Here is a 19396-nt window from a genome sequence, read left to right on the forward strand (position 1 = left end):
CTTGGTACTCATACATTTTTTGTTAAATCTACTCAACAAACCATTGCTTAATTTATCCCAAACGAAAGTGTGTAAATTTAAATAACTGAACATCTCAAAATTGTTGAATTTTGCTTAGATTTAATTAAAACGACACATACACGTTTTTACTGAGTAATAATTACTATTACTCTCCTATTAGATAATAATTAACCCCAATCACAGTTTTTACAGTGGAGTGAAGCCCGTTCTTCTGTGCCACTATGAAAAATAAAGAAATCTTTCAGAAACAATTTATTATGACAGCCCGCAGGAACAGTATTTATAAATATATAAAAACTGACTGGATATGCATGGCTGTCGAGTGAATTGCATGCTACATGCTAGTGAATTGCAGTCAGATTCAAACTTAGGCCAGCTGCGTTTTTGTACTTGATGCCATGGAGACGCTTTTTGCGGCTCGCGCTCCCTCGCTCACCCTCACGCGCAGTTCAAAGCACTGTCACGGGTAAGACGCGACACTCTTCTTTGTGCATAAAACTTTAATAAAATCCTCTAAGTATCATATTAACGTGTATAAAGTGATAAAATACGATGGGTTGAAACACATTTAGGCGTAATCCTACATTATTTTTTAGTGTCATTGGTATTAAACCGATTAAATCAACATTTAAAATTCCTGTCAGAACGAGCTAACGGTATCGCTATGAATTTTCTAGGAAGAGTGGAGGAGATATCTATCGCCTGTGCTGACAGTTTTAATTAGCAGTAATGAAGTAATCAATGGATTGGGATCAAACATTCCATAAATGCTTTTGTTACAGGGCACAGGTTCTGAAGTAAGGAAGCAATATCCGGCCATCGATACTGATGACTCAGAATGAAATGTTCACAAGAAGACCTTTAAAATGTGTTGTCTTAATATTTATGTTGTATTTTTCTTAATGCCATTTGTTAAATTAGAAACTTAAAGAAAATTTCTAATGTTCTTACAATAAAAATATATATTTCAACGAATTTTTAAAAAAATTTTCAAAGAAGGTCAAAGCTGAAGGATATCCTGTGGCTGTCCTCTGGACATCCTAATGGAACATTAATAAACAGAGAAATACTTAAGACAAAATTATATCTATTTAAATGCTATTCCAGCAAGCTGTCATAATGAATTGTTTTTGAAGGATTTCATTACTTTTCATGAAAGAATGAATGAAAGTTACATTATATAGAACTATAGACACCCAAAGTGCTTTATAGATGCAATAGGGAGCCACTTCAGCCACCTCCACTGTGTAGCACCCACCTGGATGATGTGACATCAGCCGTTCTGCCCCATTACGCTCACCACACAGTAGCTAAGGTGGTGAAGGAGCAGGAGAGAATTTACCAGTTAGATAAAGGGGATGATTAGGAGGCCAGATTTGATAAGCCACCTTAGGTAACATTTGATAAGGCAACAGTGGGCAATTTTAGCCAGAACATCAGGGTACCAACCCTACTGTTTGGAAAGATGCCCAGGGATCTTTTATAACCTGGGACAGTCAGGACCTCGGTTTTATGTCTATCTGAAGGACGGCAACACTTTACAGTACAGTGTCCCCATCACTGCACTGAGACATTGGGATCCACACAGACCACAGTATGGGGTAACCTGTTGGCCACAGCAGCACGTCAGTAACATGGTCATCCTAAGAATGTACCCAATAAAGGAAATTGAGCTGGCCCTCCAAAGGACATCCTCAGGCTGTCCCTTGTTTATGTCCCTAGTATTACTGGTAAAATGTCAAATATTAATTATTTAGAAAAAGGGATTTGAGTGCAGTTTCTGTCTGAGTTGCTTTTTGTTGCCCTACCGCTCAAATACCTCCTTTTCGCCCTGGTTTGTTACCGAGGTGTGGATGGACCAGGCCAGGCGCCGGCTTGGCTAACTTGTGTCCCGTGGGTCGTTGGCTGATTTACCGGACTCATTTGAGTTCAGGCCATGGGTGGAAGCTTAATTTTGCAAGATAGCTGCCAGTTATAAAACAGACCTTGAGGAGGTTAGCGGAACCACAGCGTTTCTGCGCTTTGTGCTGGTTAGATATTTTGGTGTGCAAAGGTTTTATCTAAACCAGCGCCTCGGGCATCGTGTAAATCGAGTACTTTCACATTTATTAACAGTTAGTATAACATTTTTTAATTTAGAGTGATGGATGTGGGTTTAACCGCTCCGTGTGTGAATTTTTGTCCGCTAAGCAAAATTTACTGTAAATAGGTTTGTTTGAGGTTGTAAAAAACCTCTAGATATCTTAGATTACATATTTCTCTTAACACTCATCTTTGTTTCCCACAGCACAGTTGGTGAAACCATGGAGGATTGGGAAGAAGACAACCAGGTGTGCAAAGGCATCTGAGCTCGTTGATATATATTGTAAAAAACAATACGTTCGCAACTGTATTGAAAATGCATAGTTCTTATGCTTTGATCCTGTTTTCCTTGCAGGACACTTCTGGAGGCAACATTGTAAATAATGGTAGGTGCAGAGTTAAGTCGTTCCCATTCCTTGACTCTTCAGGTCAGGTCTGAATGAAGCTAGTGCTGCTATCAGGCGCTTCACTGCCCACCTATTTCACCAGTCAGGTTGTCATGGGTGCTTGTTTGGAAACTTTAACCCTCTGGAGTCTGAGGCCTCTCAGCCACTTTCGGGGTAGTCTGACATCAGGCTGAGGCACAGCTGCGACATAGTGAGTTGGTGGGAACAGTGGCAGTCGGACGGGCAGGCCTAGGGAGCAATCCAAGACCTCTCTATAGTAAGTCCCAGGGAAAGGAAAGGCGACAGCTGATTCAGGAGGAGATCCGAGCAGGGGTGGAGGAAGCCCACTGCAGTAGGACAGTAGGGATGTTACAGCAGGGTGCATGGACTCGATGGGAAGAGGCAGCTGACCGAAAGATTTCGTGGACAGAGCTATGGAGATCTGAGCCACACCGGATCAAGTTCCTCATACAGTCAGTGTATGATGTACTCCCAAGCCCGTCCAACCTCTTCCGCTGGGGCTTAGCCGAGACTCCGTTATGCCCTCTCTGCCAGAAAGCCGGATCACTGGAGCACATTCTGAGCTGCTGCCCCCGGGCACTTGGAGACGGGCGTTACCGCTGGCGCCATGATCAAGTGCTGCGGGTCATCGCTGAGGTCATCAGTACAGGGATCTCCAGCAGTAAGTACCAACAACCAACATGGCAGCCCATTGCTTTTGTTAGTGCTGGGGAGAAGCCACAACAGCACCGGAGCCAGGCAGGGGGGCTGCTGGCAACAGCTCAGGACTGGCAGCTGAAGGTCGACCTAGGGAGACAGCTCAAGTTCCCAGAGAACATCGTAGTGACCACACTCAGGCCAGACATAGTCCTGGTCTCTGAAACAACGAGTCAAGTGGTCCTACTGGAGCTGACTGTTCCCTGGGAAGACCGGATGGAGGAGGCCTTTGAGAGGAAAAGGGCCAAGTATGAGGAGCTGGCAGGCGAATGTCGGAGCGCAGGATGGAGAATCCGAGTCAACCCCATTGAGGTCGGGTGTAGAGGCTTCGTCGGCCAGTCTCTCATCAGGGCACTCAAGTTGTTGGGAGTGAAAGGGTTGCAGAACAAGAAAGCCATTAGAAACATCTCTGACGCAGCAGAAAAGGCGTCAAGATGGCTGTGGATCAAGCGGGGGGATCCGTGGGCTACACAGGCCACTTAGACACAAGCCGGGGCCTGATCAACCCCGGCTGGGTCACCTGGGCGGGGGTGTCTGTTGTGAGACCCGAAACACCCAATGAACCCAGGATACAACACTGACGATGTGTCTAAGTTGCACCTAGAGTGTAAGTGAGAACATGCCTTGACATTTTAAAATATTTCACCTATCTAAAAAACATTTATCCCAAAGTGTTACATTTGCTTTTATTCAGCACAAACTCGGCACAAATAATCTGACACCACTTAGAATATTTATTCTGTTTTTTGTTAAAATCAACTTTAAACATATGCTTTCCAAAAACCTGTTTTCAGAAATTGTAAAAAATCACATTATAGACATTTCTAGCCAAGACTTTTGAGCTCTGAAGCTTATAGACCCAGGGGTTGGCTACACATAGGTGAAAGTGACATTCTGAAATTTTATGTAGTTTGATTACTAAAGTGTTAGAACTTTAGAGTGACACTCTTTTTCCTCAAAGTCAGTGGCCTGCACAATGAATATTGATGAGATAGGTGTCCTCACACCTGTAGTAGTTTGCATACTGTCAATGGCCCATCAGTCTGGAATGTCACTGCACCCCACACCCATAACCTTGGAAAGGTAGTTTGAAACGCAAGAAAAGTAGCAACAATAAGATCCTTTTCCCAGTTTATTGATAGATGGAATGAAAAATGAAAAATTGTGACCATATAAATAAGATGCAGTGCCTATGCAGAGTTAACAGAAATAAAATAATTCACTATTATTAACGCTTTGGGGACGAGGGCATTGTCAACCGCATATCTTTCTTGTGTATTTCAGTTTATATCTCGCTGAAATCATTATGTAGAATCATGAAAAAAACACTGACTAAATCCCTAATCTGTCTTCTTTTCAAAAGTCTCATTGTCAGAAGTATTAAAGTTTTTAAAATTAGGTTAAATCGGCAAAAAATAAACCATGTCACCTTTCTTTGTTTTACCTGCATCGGGGGTGTATAGTACTGCTCTTAGCTGAAGATCGCTATTCACTTTCTCAATAGGCTGGATTTGAACTGGTGACCGTATAATTACAGGCATACAAGCTTAGCCCACTGAGCCATGAACACAGGTGTGAGATTCGCTGCTGAAAGTGGCAACACTGGCACAAAGCTTCAGCGGCAGCGACGTATCCGTGTGCTATATTGTAGCCGATCAGTGTAAACACTACCCAGACATGTGCTCTTGTTTATTTCAATCACAATGGGCGTATTCACGTATTTGTTTACCCAATACTAACTGTCGATTTATCATGTTATCATGCGAATAGCGCGATTTGCAAGTGAGTGGCCGATCAGAGCTGCTTCGAGACGCAGACGCTTAAGTCAGTCACTCTTGTTCTTTCTATTTGTATCACGAAGCTGTACGAATATATTTAGTTTCTGCCTATATATATTTGAAAAGTAGACCATCCAAGGTTTCTGAGGGTGTTTTTTAAATGTGTATATGACAAAAACTCGCAGTGTTATTTAAACGGTTTGGCGAAATTTCTGTCCGATCCCGCCGGCGGGATCGCTGACTCCAGAGGGTTAAGGGGCCTTGCAGCATTTGGTGTGAAATGAAGGGTTGGGCACCATGGACCTGCTTGGTGCTTAAAGGAAATACACACAGCTGACGTTGTGTGATCTGTAGGGCTCCTGCTCTACAGTATGTGAGTGTGAAGACTTTTCAATGAAGATCTGCACTTTAATTGAATGGTACCACCTTGGGTGCTCATCTTATTTGGGATCCAAGCGTATGTCCCTTATGACTCTTTATTTGAGACCTTGTCCTATTAAGGTTACTGGGTTGGAAGTGCCAAGAGTTCAGTACTTAATGCGATGCAGGTGAGCTGAGTTTGCCTAAAAGCTGATCCTTATGCTTTTCCCTTTCGTATTCCCTTGCAGCTCCCATAAGCTCATGGAACAGTGGTGATTACCAGAGTAAAAGTCATGGGAGCCTTAACGGTGGGTCATTGTGCTTTTTGTGTATCCATGTCTGCAGTATCGGTGGAATACTTTGTTTTCAAAGAGATGATGTACAGCTATTGGTGGATGAATGCAAACTCTACAACCCGTGTGGATAACATGGATTTTGACTTTTGAAAAGAATCATGTACAAACTTGCGTTCCAAAGGCAAAGTGCTTACTTGGGCATTGCTGTTTTTCTATAATGTGTAGTTATTTAATGTAGGACCTTCCACTCAAGGTTGTTGTTTGTTCTTTTTCTTACATGTTGCTGTTGTGTGTTCAGGCAGTGAAAGCAGTTCTTGGAACAGTTCTGGAGGCAGCTTTGGCGGGAGTGGAAGGGGCAGTGGTGAGGGTCTTTTAGGATGAACGGGGGATTATATTTTATTTACAGCATGTTGCCCCTGGATTTCAGAAGTACAGAATCACTTGCTGAAAGCCTCCCCCCCCCCTTTTGTTTTTTTACAGGTAGGGGCTCGAGGGGAGGAGGTGGAGGGTACAGGGGCTCCAGTGCCTCAGGTTCTCTCTCTTAATTTTTTTAAATATAACTGCTAAGAAACATTAGTGAAAGTTAACATTTGAGAGTTTTGGGGAAGATTTTCAGTTGATTAAAGGGATTTGTTTCTGATGTACCCATAGCCAAATAATAATAATAAAAAAAAAATCTTCGTTATGTAAGCAATTGAAGTGTTAAACTTATGTATACATGATGTTTTCCCATTGTGGAAATAAGCTTTATTTCTTGATTGGACTAATACATTTTGGGATTTTTACTGGCTCTTTCTGTTCTCTCTCTATACTGATTATTGATTTAAAACTGCCAGTGTACAAAGCCTAGAGTTTATGATCATATGTTCATCTTGCTTTCCTGTCTATCTCTGAGCTAACCTATGAATGTAATGGGTAACCTAAATTTCTGGAATATTTGGATAATGCTAAATCTTTTGGAGGAAAAGGACCTCAAGTGTACAATGAGGACAGTTGTGATGGAGATGGTGAAAATAATGGTAAGTGCAGTAATAGTTTTATTCGCTTATTGCAGCAGATTCACGCATGTTGTATTATACACTCTGCATCCAGTGTTTTTTAAATGATTAAATTTACAGTCATGTGCTAACATTAAGGGTTACTTTTTAAGTAGCTATAATAGTTCGTAGATGTATTTTTATGGAAAGATTTGTGGGATTTCTACTTTTGCAAACTGAAAGTCTGTTAGTTGACTAGTGGCATATGAAATGATTTCAAACCAGGTGCCAAAACATAAAGGTAGGAATTTACACCAGCAGAAAGCACTTAAACACACACCCCAATTTCCCAGACATCCAGTTTACTGTGACCTGGCTTTGCCGTCTTAAAGGGAGTTGAAGTGCTGGAACCTAATAATGGTGCTATTCCTGTAATTGGGTTCCTGTTAAAAAGATGGTGATGTAGATATGGAATAATGGTATGGACCGGATAGGCAAGAAGGGAGGTGGTGTTGCAGTATACGTAAAAGAAAACTTGCAGGCAAGGGATCTCACTGATAAAAATAAAAATTCAGAAGCTGTATGGATAAAACTTGATGCTAAAGATTCAAATGGCCTAATTGTCGGGGTTTGTTATAGGGCACCTAATGTAGCTGTAGAGGAAAGCAGAATATTATATGATGATATCAGGATTATGAGTAATAAAAATGATGTGGTGGTTATGGGTGATTTTAATTTACCTGGGATACAGTGGGACACAGTCTCTGGCTCTTCTGTACAGTAAATGAACTTGAGATGGTGGAATTAGTACAGAATTGTTTTTTTACTCAGTTTGTTAATACTCCTACCAGGGGAGAAGCCCTTCTTGATCTAGTTTTCTGTAATAACCAGGATAGGATTGGAAAATTAGAGGTTTTAGACCCATTGTACGGTAGTGATCATAACATGGTTAAATTCGAGGTTAATTTTAGTGTCCGAAGAGCAAAGTCTTAAATTAAAAGTATACAATGTTAGGAAGGCTAACTTTAATGGTATGAGACGGAAATTAGAAACCGTAAACTGGACAGAGTTAAATAGCAAAACAGTTGAAGAGGCATGGGAATTTTTTAAAAGCACATTGTTGCAAGTGCAAGAGGACTTCATACCTGTTTCCAGCAAAACTAAATCTAGGAAACGACAACCAAGGTGGTTTACTAAGGAAATTAAGAATAAAGTCAGGAGGAAAAGGGCTCTGTTCCACAATTGGAAAATAACTAATGATTTCAAAATCAAGCAGGAGTATCTAAGTCTACAGGCAGAGTTAAAAAATGACATTAGGCTATCAAAGAGGGATGTAGAAAGAAAAATTGCATTGGAGGCTAAGCATGACAGTAAAGGTTTCTTCCAATATTTTAACTCCAAGAGAGCACTAAAAGCTGAAATTACTAATTTGCAGGATAGTAAGGGACTTATAATTGATAACGAAATTGATATGGTAAATGAGTTTAATGATTATTTTTCAAGGGTGTTCACAATAGAGAACACAAGTAACTTACCACCAATTAATACGAATACAGCATCGTCTATGACCAATATATGTATAACTGAGGTTTATGTGATACTAAGCCTAGCTAAACTCAAAATAAATAAATCGCAGGGGCCTGATGGCATCTTACCTATAGTCTTAAAAGAGATGAGGGATATTATTAGCCAACCTTTAACTTTAATATTCCAGAAATCGTTATCTGCGGGTGTGGTACCGTCAGATTGGAAGCATGCTAATATAACACCCATATTCAAAAAAGGGGATAGAAGTAATCCAGCAAACTATAGGCCAATCAGTTTAACTAGCATTACTGGAAAAATAATGGAAGCTATAATTCAAGTGAAAATGGTAGATTACCTAGATGCAAATAACATTATAAAGGATAGCCAACATGGATTTAGGAGAGGTAGATCCTGCTTAACGAATCTACTTGAGTTCTTTGAGGAAGCTACAAGTGAAATTGATCACAAAAAGGCCTATGATGTGATTTACTTAGATTTCCAGAAGGCCTTTGATGTTGTCCCCCACAAACGGCTCTTGCTAAAGCTTAAAGCTACAGGGATTTTAGGAACTGTGGCAGCTTGGATCAAAAACTGGCTAACTGATAGGAAGCATCTGTTCAGCCTTGAGCAAAGGAGACTAAGGGGGGATATGATTCAGGTCTATAAGATTCTAACGGGTCTGGATGCTGTTCAGCCAAATGACTATTTCAATATTAGTCTAAATACTAGAACTCGTGGCCATAAGTGGAAATTAATGGGAGAACATTTTAAAACAAATTTGAGGAAGCACTTCTTTACACAGCGTGTAGTTAGAGTATGGAATAGTCTTCCTGCTAGTGTAGTGGAAGCTAAAACCATGGGTTCCTTTAAATCAGAGCTAGATAAGATTTTAACAACTCTGAGCTATTAGCTAAGTTCTCCCCAAACGAGCTTGATGGGCCGAATGGCCTCCTCTCGTTTGTAAATTTCTTATGTTCTTATGTTCTTATAATGAGTCAGCCAGCGTAACCTGTCTGGTGCAGGTCACGTGGTTTCCTGTAAGCAGCCTCTCAAATGTTTATTGGTGCGTGGCAGGAATGCTACTAGGATCCAGGGCCAGATGTTTGTTGTGGCGAAATGACAAGCGTGCCTCTTTCATGTTATTTTGCTCCTTTTGGCTTCTGATGTGAACCTCAGTGTCGCTCCTCAGGTAATGAGGACAGCTCCTGGGGTGGTGCTCCAGGTGGATATGGGGGAAGAGCCAGAGGTCGAGGCAAGTTCTCCAGCCCCAGTTTCACTTTCGTCTTCCTCCTTTCGTAGGCAGTGATGGTTTTTAATGGCATCAATTAAGTCCTAATGCATAGCTTTCAGCTTGTAAAGTGAGCCTGCAGTGTAGTAAATTGATGGAAGCCTTAGTCATCTGTGCGTTTTGTTGTTGTGCTCTGCAGGAGGTGGGGGGTCACGTGGTGGCAGCAGAGGAGGGTTCAGCAGTGCCCCCTCAGGTAATTTTGAGGTTGCACGTGAAGTCCATGTGATATACAGCAGGGCTCTTCAAATCTGGCACTTGGTTCCAAATCCAGGCCTTGTTTTCAGCTCTCCCAGGCAGTTAAATAATTACCGATATCTGACTGGCCAGAGGCTTCCCACCTGAAGCCTCAAATAGGATGTCATGCAATGCAGAAATGGGCACTTAAGCTTACTTGTCTATACGGCTGCATGCCTGACTTTGAGCTGTACGTGCTCAAAACCTTGTCATTTGGTAGAACTGTGAAATGCATTGGTTTGTAATAACGAAATCACACATTTCTCTGTCACTTGTGAAAATATTCCGACTTGCCTACAAATTCAGCTTAAAGATGCATAGAGAACGAATCTCGTTCATAACCAGGGTACTGCTGTGTGTCCTTCAGTTTTAATCAAATTTAGACTATTTTTTAACGTTTGCTGTCATATTATTTGTGATTGTCTAAATATAAAATTGTAAAATTAAACCCTAGGGTTATTGTATAATTTTGTACAGGAAGTACAGTTTCAAAAGCTATGAATATATGCATCAACCATTGACCAGCACTGTTCTTCGTTTCAAATGTTTACGCAGTTTTAAGTCGGGCCCTGTAATTGGAACGTCGCCAGTTTCAGTCACATCTCTGTTTGGCCCTTAACTGCCCGAGAAATGCCCCAGGTACTGGATAAATGGCCAACACTGTGAGGAAAACAGAGAAGCTTGTGATTCAAACAAAGGTGGCAAGATGGGATACGTGAAAATGAAAGCATTGTAATGTACCTATACTTAAGCGAACTGCAAAATTGGTTTCATTTCAAAATTTGCACAATCCAAATTCCTGGGAACTCTGCTCACGGTTGTGAGGGCCGTGCTTCACCATATGTCACGCGCTGAGCTTGTGCAGGCTGCTTTACTTGGAAGGGATGCTGACAGGAAATGTTGCTCATCACAGGGGGCTCCTTTGAGGGTGGAGGAAGAGGCAGTAGAGGGAGATCTGGAGGGGGAGGTCAGTCTCTTTCTCTCTTTCGCACTCACCCTCTGTTCTCTCTCCCCACCTTCCTTTACCACAACTTTTTTTTTTTCCTTCCCAACCAGGATATCGAGGAAGAGATGAGGAAGTGTTTTCTGATGCAAAAGGTTCTGTTTGGTTTGTCATTGGTCTTTTTAAAAAAAATATTTTTAATATTTGCTTTTTTACCTAACATCCCCTCACCCTCCCCATGTAGATTCCTCAGAAAGTGTGTTTTCTGGAAGTGGATTGGGATATAGGCGGTGATAAGGTTACTCAGTGGGTAGCACTGTTTGCTTATCCCTCTGGTGTTAGGAGCCTGCTCCCCCACTGTCTGGGCTGTGAAGCTTTCTCCCCATGTTGGGTGGAGCCATGGTGCAAATATTTGCGTTTAAGCTAACTTTGTTTAAGCTAACTTTGTGTGTGCATGCAAGTGTGTGTGCCAAGGACTGGCATCTGAATGGGCCTGTAAACTCCCTGCCCTCCCTGTGCTGCCTGACATAGGTTCCAGGCCTGCTGCATTCTTCCCATGATCCTGCTGGTCATAAGTGGTTTGGAATTATGGATGGATTTCGTATGCCGGTGTATTTTGGTGATCGGTGGTCACTGTTGACATAGAAGGAGGCAGCTAATTCAGTGCCCGGGGAGCAGTGCTTGGGGGCAGTACCTTGCTCAGGGTACCGCAGTGTTACCTTGCTGGTTCGGGGATTCGAATCGGCAATCTTTCAATTACAAGTGCACTTCCCTAACCATTAGGCCACTAACTGTGGTTTGATTGCTGGAACTCTGTTTCTTGGGATAAATTATATGCTGTTTCTCCTAATCCAGTTTTGTCGACTCACCTTGTCTACCAGGTCCAAAGGTTATTTATGTACCTCCTCTCCCTCCTGAAGAGGAGAGCTCTATTTTTGCCCACTATGAAACGGGTATCAACTTTGACACATATAATGACATGCTGGTGGAGATCAGCGGGCACAACCCACCACCGGCCATTGTGGTAAGTGCTCTTGTGGAGGTTGGGCAGCATTTTAAAATGTTATTACCTTACCTTTAAATGCGGCTTTTTTCCAATAGTATATTGCCATTTGTCTTCCAATTACTCACCCTGGTCCAGACCACAGGCATTTGGCCACTGATATGACTTGAATTGCATAATTTACAGTTTGACCACTGAATTACTTTGGAATGACTTTTTTCTGTTTATTACGTTCATTTCTGTACCAGTAAATTTTGTGGCTTGTTTTGAGTGCAGTTGCTCCGCTTGAAACTTGTGCTTGAATCACTGTGATAGTCATTTGAAGAGGCCGCGCTCTGCGAGTCATCGAGCAGGAACGTCATGAAATCGGGCTACGTGAAGCCCACGCCGGTCCAGAAGTACAGCATCCCTATCGCCAAGGCGGGACGTGACTTAATGGCATGTGCGCAAACCGGTTCTGGGAAGACGGTGAGTTAGAGGAAGTTAGAGGAAGGATTCAGTGTGTCCAGGCTTGGGTTGGTCACTGCCCCCACTTGGGACCATTATGGCTTCCATTGTTCCATTGTTTTCCAGTGACTTGGCGTTCTGGATGAACATTGACGGGCTGCCTCCCTAAAGTGGGAGGGAATGCTCCCTACCCTGATGATGATAAATATATATTCAGAAATGTTTCAGATGCTCTTAATCATTGGTTGTGAAAGTGATATACAGTAACTTGGGAAGTGCAAGCTTAAGGTATCTTGCTCACACCCAGCCCACATGAGAGCTGTTTTTGACAGAAGCTTAAAGAGCTTTGCTTGGGTGCATAGATCCTTTATTAATCCTGAAAGGAGATTGCAGGTTTGCAGTCGTTGAACAGTCATTTAGATTAGATATATATACACACTTAAATTGTAACAAATAATGAGCAACATTAAATGGTAACATTGTAAGGAATATCAAGCGGAGTATTGCATGGATTTCTGTCGTAACGGCTTGGACAGGGAAGAGTGGACCCCCAGGTCCCGATCTGGTCCCGATGCATCTGGAACCTTCTAAACGCCTTCTCCACACTAGGCTGCCTTCCTGCTGCCCATACTCCAGCAGCTGATGACAGACGGGGTGGCAGCCAACCGCTTCAGCAAGATCCAGGAGCCTGAGGTCATCATCGGGGCCCCAACCAGCGAGCTCATCAACCAAATCAATTTGGAGGCTAGAAAGTTTGCCTATGGGTATTTCTTCAACTGCCCCCTCCACAGCTACATGTATCATCTTTTCATTTTAAAGTCCTAGATATAGTTGAGCCTGATTTCAGTCTGTTAAGCATTTTTTTGGTGCCGACTGTCCTGAGAGGACGTCTGAAGCAAGCCTGTTTCTTAAGCAGAAGTTGCTGTGTTTTGCGCTGATTTCATCACAGGACATACGTGTGGCCTGTCGTCTATGGGGGCATCAGCACAGGCTACACCATATGCAAGGTGTTCCGTGGCTGCAATGTGCTGTGTGGCACTCCTGGCTGCTTGCTGGACATTATTGGCAAAGGAAAGGTACTAAACTGATAGATGAACCAAATAATTGGATAGCAGCTTGGTAGATCCAATCCCTCTTTTTGTTCCTGAATAATACAGCATAGGTTTTTGATGCAGTTTTATGCAGTTGTCAGCTCCGGAAGGATCCATATAAACAGAGATCCAATTTTAAAGACAAGCTTGTTGGAAATATGATCGGCTTTATGCATTTTGCCTTTGTGAGTAATAGTGATTTGAGCTTCTGGGGATGTGACCTTCTCAGGTGGGACTGAGCAAGATTCGCTACTTGGTGCTGGATGAGGCCGATCGCATGCTGGACATGGGATTCGAGCCAGACATGCGCCGGCTGGTGTCCTCCCCTGGCATGCCCCCCAAAGAGCAGTGGCAGACCCTCATGTTCAGCGCCACCTTTCCTGATGACATCCAGAAGTACAATTGTGGCCGTTGGGGGGGAGGGGGAAGGGAATTAACATACAACTTAACATGATATCCCAGACTTGCGTGTACAATATCGTGTTCAGCAGTGCTTGAGTTCCTGCATCGGGGGTGGGGGGGGGTTACTCCTGGCAGGGGAAGGGAATGCCCTCGAGACTGTTTCTTCTCCTGTAGGCTTGCTGCCGACTTCTTTAAGGTTGACTACCTCTTCCTGGCTGTTGGGCAAGTCGGTGGTGCCTGCAGTGATGTGGAGCAGAACCTAATTCAGGTCTCCCAATTCTCAAAGAGGGGTCAGCTTCTGGAGCTGCTGAACACAACCGGTACTCATTCCTCTCCATAGGCTTCTGTCCTTACGTGTGTCTGAAAAATAACGCCCCGCGGATTAAAAAGACCAAGCTCTCAGAAATTCTTTTGCTCCTCTGATAAAACAGCAGCTGGTAGTGTTGGGCAGTAGTGAGTGAAATGTTCAGTTCGAAGTTGGAAGCATTTCAGGTTTCGCAAACACTTCTATTGAAACATTATGGTCAAAGTGAAGTGCAAGTATTATGTTTCCTTCCCTGTTGGCAAATGTACTACTATTCAGTATAGAAATGTATTTTTTCCATACATCAGTCTAAAAATGAAAAGAAAATTACACCTATATCAGTGTTCCATGGATCAGATAAAGCAGCCATGACAAGCTTTTCACTCCACTGTGTTCATTAGAAGACTTTGGCAGTCCTAATTTTAACACCCAAAATAAGGATATAAGATGAAAATTCTGTCAGTACTTTGAAAATGTCTCGCAGCCGTGGACTGAAGTCATAACTTCAAGCAGCCATATCTCTGGTGCTAAAATGGTAAAATCCATTATTTGCTTTGTTAGGTCTAGTTGTGAAGAGAGAGGGTGTATTCCTTACTGCTGTGGGGTTGCCTTGGGTTTCTGTTGTGGCAGAAATGTGTTTTTTTTTTTTAAATTAGGCACAGAGCGCACAATGGTGTTTGTAGAGACGAAGAGAAAAGCGGATTTTATCGCAGTATTTCTGTGTCAGGAGAACATATCAACTACAAGCATTCATGGGTAAGTGTATCGTGCCAGGCTTCTGGCTGGCACTGGCATGGTCCCCTGTCCTACGGGCATTAACACAGCGCCCCACACGAAAGTTTTATGAGCACCGTGCTGTACAGGACTCCTCTAGATGTATCAGACAGTGAATGTTTAAAATTGGCGTTTTAAATCCAGTAGAAACTGCAGAAAGATCTGTGAGCAGTGGGCTCTCCCCTGGGAAATCATGGGGAGGGTGTCAGGGGGGGTTCTGAGAACAAAACTGGATGCCTGCCATTAGGGCTGGGCAGTTTAACCTAAAATTTATATCACTTTATAATTTGCAGCACTGTTGGTAACGGTGTATATATTGCTGTATATTTGTTTTTCTTAATTTGAACAATGTGCTTCTGAAGGGGCAATGCACTGGTGTGTGAACTGCATAGCAGTTACTGTACTCTTAACTGTATTACCCGGACATATTTCATAGTACACTGGTATTTTAAGAACATTTATTGTGCAAACGCAAACTGCAATAATAGAAATGATACAAAACCTGTTCTCAAGTAAGTTCCATCTCTGAAAAACGATGAAATCGATAAATTCAAGCTGCAAACTGCAAATAATTGACCAAGTACAGCAGGATGTTTTGTTCTGAGGTTATAGAACAAGTGGCAACCACTGTTGCCCGACATAATTTGCAGATTATCTTTTTCTGCTTGTCTGTTTTTAAATCACAAATTCCATATGATGGAAGTTCCATTTTTTGTAAATTTATTTTAAACCAAGTCCTCTTAAATGTGCCCAGCACTGTCAGCCAATACTTCATTTAAGCAGCATGGACTCTGACATTTTCTGGATTATGCTGGTGCAGGCTGGTGGTGACAAAGCCTGAGCCTGCATGACTGTTCAGCATGGTGTGTGTGTGTGTGTGTGTGTGTGTGTGTGTGTGAGAGAGAGAGATACTGTATGTATAGAAATAGTTTATACCATCCACCTCTACCTGCCACGAATAAAGGTGAATGAGCTACAGAATTCAGCTGCAGACTCTCAGTTTAAACTGACAACTCTGGAACGCCCTTGCTACTGTATGCAAGCAAGGTTGACAGGTTTTAACATGTCCCTGACATTAGTAACGCTTCATTGGAGAAAGTGATCTGATATGGTCCGAGTCATTCTGCTGTCATCCGTCAGACTGGCATGTGTGCGGTTCTGGCAGTAGGCAGATTTGTCAAACACCAGGGTTTTCTCATGGTTCCAACTGGGCGTATTTCTTGAATTTTGCTTCCCAATCGACTAGTCAACTAATAACTTTACCAGTTGAAGCTTTTGGTCATACTGGACTAGTCGCTGGCAATTTGGTTTCAGAATGTGTACCAGATTTTCAATAGTAAGTCTGTAAGCCATCTTTGACTATTAGATTTCTTTGCCTATCTTTTGTTTGGCTTTGAAGAATTTATATTTTAAATTAGTGGCATTTTTAAAAACGTATCTGATGCCTGGGTGTGTCTGTGTGCCATTTACAATGCAACAGGGCATCCAGAGGAAGCAGCCGTGTTTGAAGATGATAAACAGACTAAGCAGTACGGAAATACTTTTACAAAAGATATCCGTTTTAGTGTTACCTGCAAATTATGCTGCCCTGAAGTACCACAAAAGCAGGGCTCAAATATAGACGAACCCGGCTCCGGTTCCTTTCATCATGTCCCAAAATTTTATTGAAAGATTCAAAGTATTAGTCTAAAACCAAAAAGTTAAATCCTCAGCTTTGAATTGAATTTTCATTAGTAGCTCTGACCAGACATTTTAGTGGATGAGATATTCCTACATGACACATTTTCTGTCTTGTGTTTTTGTGTGTTGACTTATTTTGCTGATCTTTCTTCTGCCAAAACATCACTTCCTGACTAGACTGGTGGAGGTCAGTCGTGTGTAAGAAGCAAGTGGTGAATATATTTTTATGCATTTTCACAGGGATATTACTAATGAAAAAGCAAGAATATTACTTGTAGTGATGTCATTGATGCATTTTATTACTGAAGTACTTCTTCACCATGAGATGGGCAATACCCATAATTTTTTCGTATTGTTTTAAAGTGGTAACGCATCCCAACAAATTAACATACTGCATCATAAATGCATATAACGAATGTACAGGACCCCTTCTCTGAAGCTGACAGGGCTCCCTCCCAGATTCTGCTTTGACCATGCATGCTTACTACCATGCTTACTACCTAAAAATGAAACACCTGCTGCCAAGTACTCAGCCTCAGTAGCACTAACCAGACAGAGCAGAGGCAGAAAACTTTTTGTGTCGTGTCATAATTACGCAATCAGCAGTTTACTAAATTGCCAGAGTTGGTGACTGATTAAAAAATCAGCAGGTCACAAAACCCCCTAATGTGACGGCGGCCAAAGAGCTTAGTATGTGCTTACTCTGCTGGTCATGTCTTTGTCGCAGTGACCGGGAGCGGAGAGAGCGGGAACAAGCCCTGGGTGACTTCCGCTCCGGGAAATGTCCTGTCCTGGTGGCCACTTCCGTCGCCACACGGGGTCTGGACATTGAGCACGTCCAGCACGTGGTCAACTTTGACCTCCCGACTAACATCGACGAGTACGTGCACCGCATTGGCCGGACGGGCCGCTGTGGGAACACGGGCAGAGCGGTGTCATTCTTCGACCCCGAGTGCGACACCCCACTGGCTCGCTCCCTGGTGAAGGTCCTCTCCAGGGTAAGTGGGACCTTGTCCTATCCAGAGATGCATTCTAAATTTTGGGCCCAGGCAGTTTTACGTTCCGCTGCAACACGATTGGATGGAGCATGTTTCTGTTTAAGGCCCAGCAGGAAGTACCGTCTTGGCTGGAAGACATAGCATTCAGCGCACATGGGACAACTGGCTTTAATCCACGTGGGAAGGCCTTCGCTTCTGTCGATACACGCAAAGTATGTTACCTTTTTCTCTTTGTACTTGAATGGTGGCAGCTGATCCCTCACAGACACTTTTCTGAACATTAGACTTCAGTTTGGGAGTCATTGTAATTTGTGGGGGGAGTGTTTATGCTGGAGTTTATTTTTGGAATCGTACACTGGTTTGTTTGCTGTAAAAACAATTGTCTTTTTGGAAACATTTTTTTATTTACATCTGTTGTTTTTGGCTACCCTGTCGTTTCTGGGGTCCCTTTTTCAGAAAAGGTCCTCGCTGCCAAATAAAAATCCTTAACTATGCACACTACGTGCAAGTGTCATAATGTTACTGTATAAGAACTGGAAAAGTATGCTAAGCACTTTCCATGCTTGTTCAGATTCCGGTAAATGTTGTGAGTTTGAGACACAAGTGGGGAAGAGGCTATAATGGTCTGCTGGTGAAGTATTTTCTGCTTAATCCTACTGTAGTCCCTGCCCTGACTGGCTGTTGTCTTTTAGGGAGGTTCGTTTCAGAAGGAGGAGAAGCTGCAGCCCATCACCCAGAGCCCAGCAGCCACTGCCAATGACGACGACGAAGTATGGGATTGAGTCCCCTTCGCTTTGTGGGACTGAGCTTTTGCAGTTGTGCCCTTATTTTCATTCCTGTCTTTAAAATATGCAGGACAGCATATTTTTCAGAAATGTAACTTATGTGCACAGTTGCTGGACAATATTGACCTTGACTCAGTGCACTTGGGTATCTCTGGCCATTTGCCAAAGTTTGGTTTCAAACTGACGTTACAAGTGTTGATCAAGTAGATGTGCTTTTGTTCAAGACCCTACTACCAGCACAGTTTATTAGTAATGTTTATCATTGCTGTGATTTCAAGATATCCTAAAGTCTGCATGCTGTTTAAATTACTGCATAGACTTGAGATCATAGCTGCCTTTATATTACCTAGATTTTTTTTTTTCTTTTGTAGTTTTGGCAGAATGTTTACTTTGCTGTGGCAATTTCATGCATGTGCCTCATTTCCTAGGGTAAGAGTGTCCTGACAGCAATAAAATTAAGTTTTTGAATTTTCTTGTATTGCAGCTTGTGATTTTTCTTGTACGGTTTGCTTTAGGATTGCTTAGGGCCATGGAGAATGGGGGTAGCCGGATACTGTGCGAGTCAGTTTAAGGTGATGGTATCGTACTTATTTCTGGAAGGAGTCCACCCTTTTTATATGTCTGAGATTGTTTAAGGTTCAGTGACAGACTCATATTTGTCTTAAGTTGCTTATTCTATAGCGCAGATAGTATAGGGCAGAGGTCTCCAACTCCGGTCCTGGAGGGCTACTATCCAGTAGGTTTTCTATCCAACCTGACTTCTGATGAGCCACACCTGTTTTTGGATAAATACCAGGAACAGGTGTCAACTCATCAGAAGCAAGTAGGATAGAAAACTTCTGGATAGTAGCTCTCCAGGACTGGAGATGGAGACCCCTGCTATAGGGAATGAGGCAGCGTTGTATCCTGGATGATTATCAGTCACCCACAGGGTGCACCATGTGCAAGTGCCCAATCCTACACAAGGCAATTGAAAGATACCAATTACCCACGTCTTTGGAATGTGACAGGACACACCCAGTGGAGACCTGAGCTACAAGAAGATATCACCTCTGTTCTGTGCGGAGTTGCAAAGCCCTCACTAGTTTTATTAAACATTTTAAAATAATGAGTTTGCTTAGAATAAATAGAGGTTAGATTTAAATGTTTGTCTACCGCATGTTAAACTTACTGTGGCAGCATGGTTGTCCCCCGGTGCTACAGGGCCAACCCATTCATTGTTCACAGCAAGCGATACAGTACGATAAATAATTGTCTGCTACTGTAGGTGTGTTTGTGTGTGCGCGTGCGTGTCTGGTTCAGA

At 42.6% G+C, this 19396-nt stretch overlaps 1 protein-coding gene across 12 annotated transcripts; it reads left to right on the forward strand.

Moving 5' to 3' along the window:
* The first annotated feature begins 404 nt into the window (after window positions 1-404).
* On the forward strand, window positions 405-18565 carry LOC111834487 (probable ATP-dependent RNA helicase DDX4). 12 transcript variants are annotated; one of them, XM_072708161.1, is made up of 22 exons: window positions 405-487; window positions 804-818; window positions 2309-2351; window positions 2459-2489; window positions 5593-5652; window positions 5939-6001; window positions 6121-6171; window positions 6603-6659; window positions 9334-9396; window positions 9572-9625; window positions 10580-10633; window positions 10723-10764; window positions 11491-11633; window positions 11928-12080; window positions 12669-12823; window positions 13009-13135; window positions 13380-13546; window positions 13727-13872; window positions 14513-14612; window positions 17038-17308; window positions 17413-17520; window positions 18001-18565. In XM_072708161.1, exons 1-22 carry the CDS (start codon window positions 420-422, stop codon window positions 18088-18090), a joined length of 2061 nt encoding a protein of 686 aa, XP_072564262.1. In that variant the 5' UTR covers window positions 405-419; the 3' UTR covers window positions 18091-18565. The 12 variants fall into 12 exon arrangements, with proteins under 12 accessions (XP_072564262.1, XP_072564263.1, XP_072564268.1 ...); XM_072708162.1 differs by having other exon boundaries at window positions 6609-6659; XM_072708167.1 differs by lacking the exon at window positions 9334-9396.
* The last annotated feature ends 831 nt before the right edge of the window (window positions 18566-19396 follow it).

This window comes from Paramormyrops kingsleyae, unplaced genomic scaffold, assembly GCF_048594095.1.
Source record: "Paramormyrops kingsleyae isolate MSU_618 unplaced genomic scaffold, PKINGS_0.4 ups44, whole genome shotgun sequence".
Taxonomy (NCBI): Eukaryota; Metazoa; Chordata; class Actinopteri; order Osteoglossiformes; family Mormyridae; genus Paramormyrops; species Paramormyrops kingsleyae.

Coding starts and splice junctions, on each gene's coding strand:
- LOC111834487 (XM_072708161.1), top strand. CDS start 420: ATGGAGACGCTTTTTGCGGCTCGCGCTCCCTCGCTCACCCTCACGCGC. Junction 9,626..10,579: donor GTTCAGCAGTGCCCCCTCAG/GTAATTTTGAGG, acceptor TGCTCATCACAG/GGGGCTCCTTTGAGGGTGGA. Junction 14,613..17,037: donor TCAACTACAAGCATTCATGG/GTAAGTGTATCG, acceptor TCTTTGTCGCAG/TGACCGGGAGCGGAGAGAGC.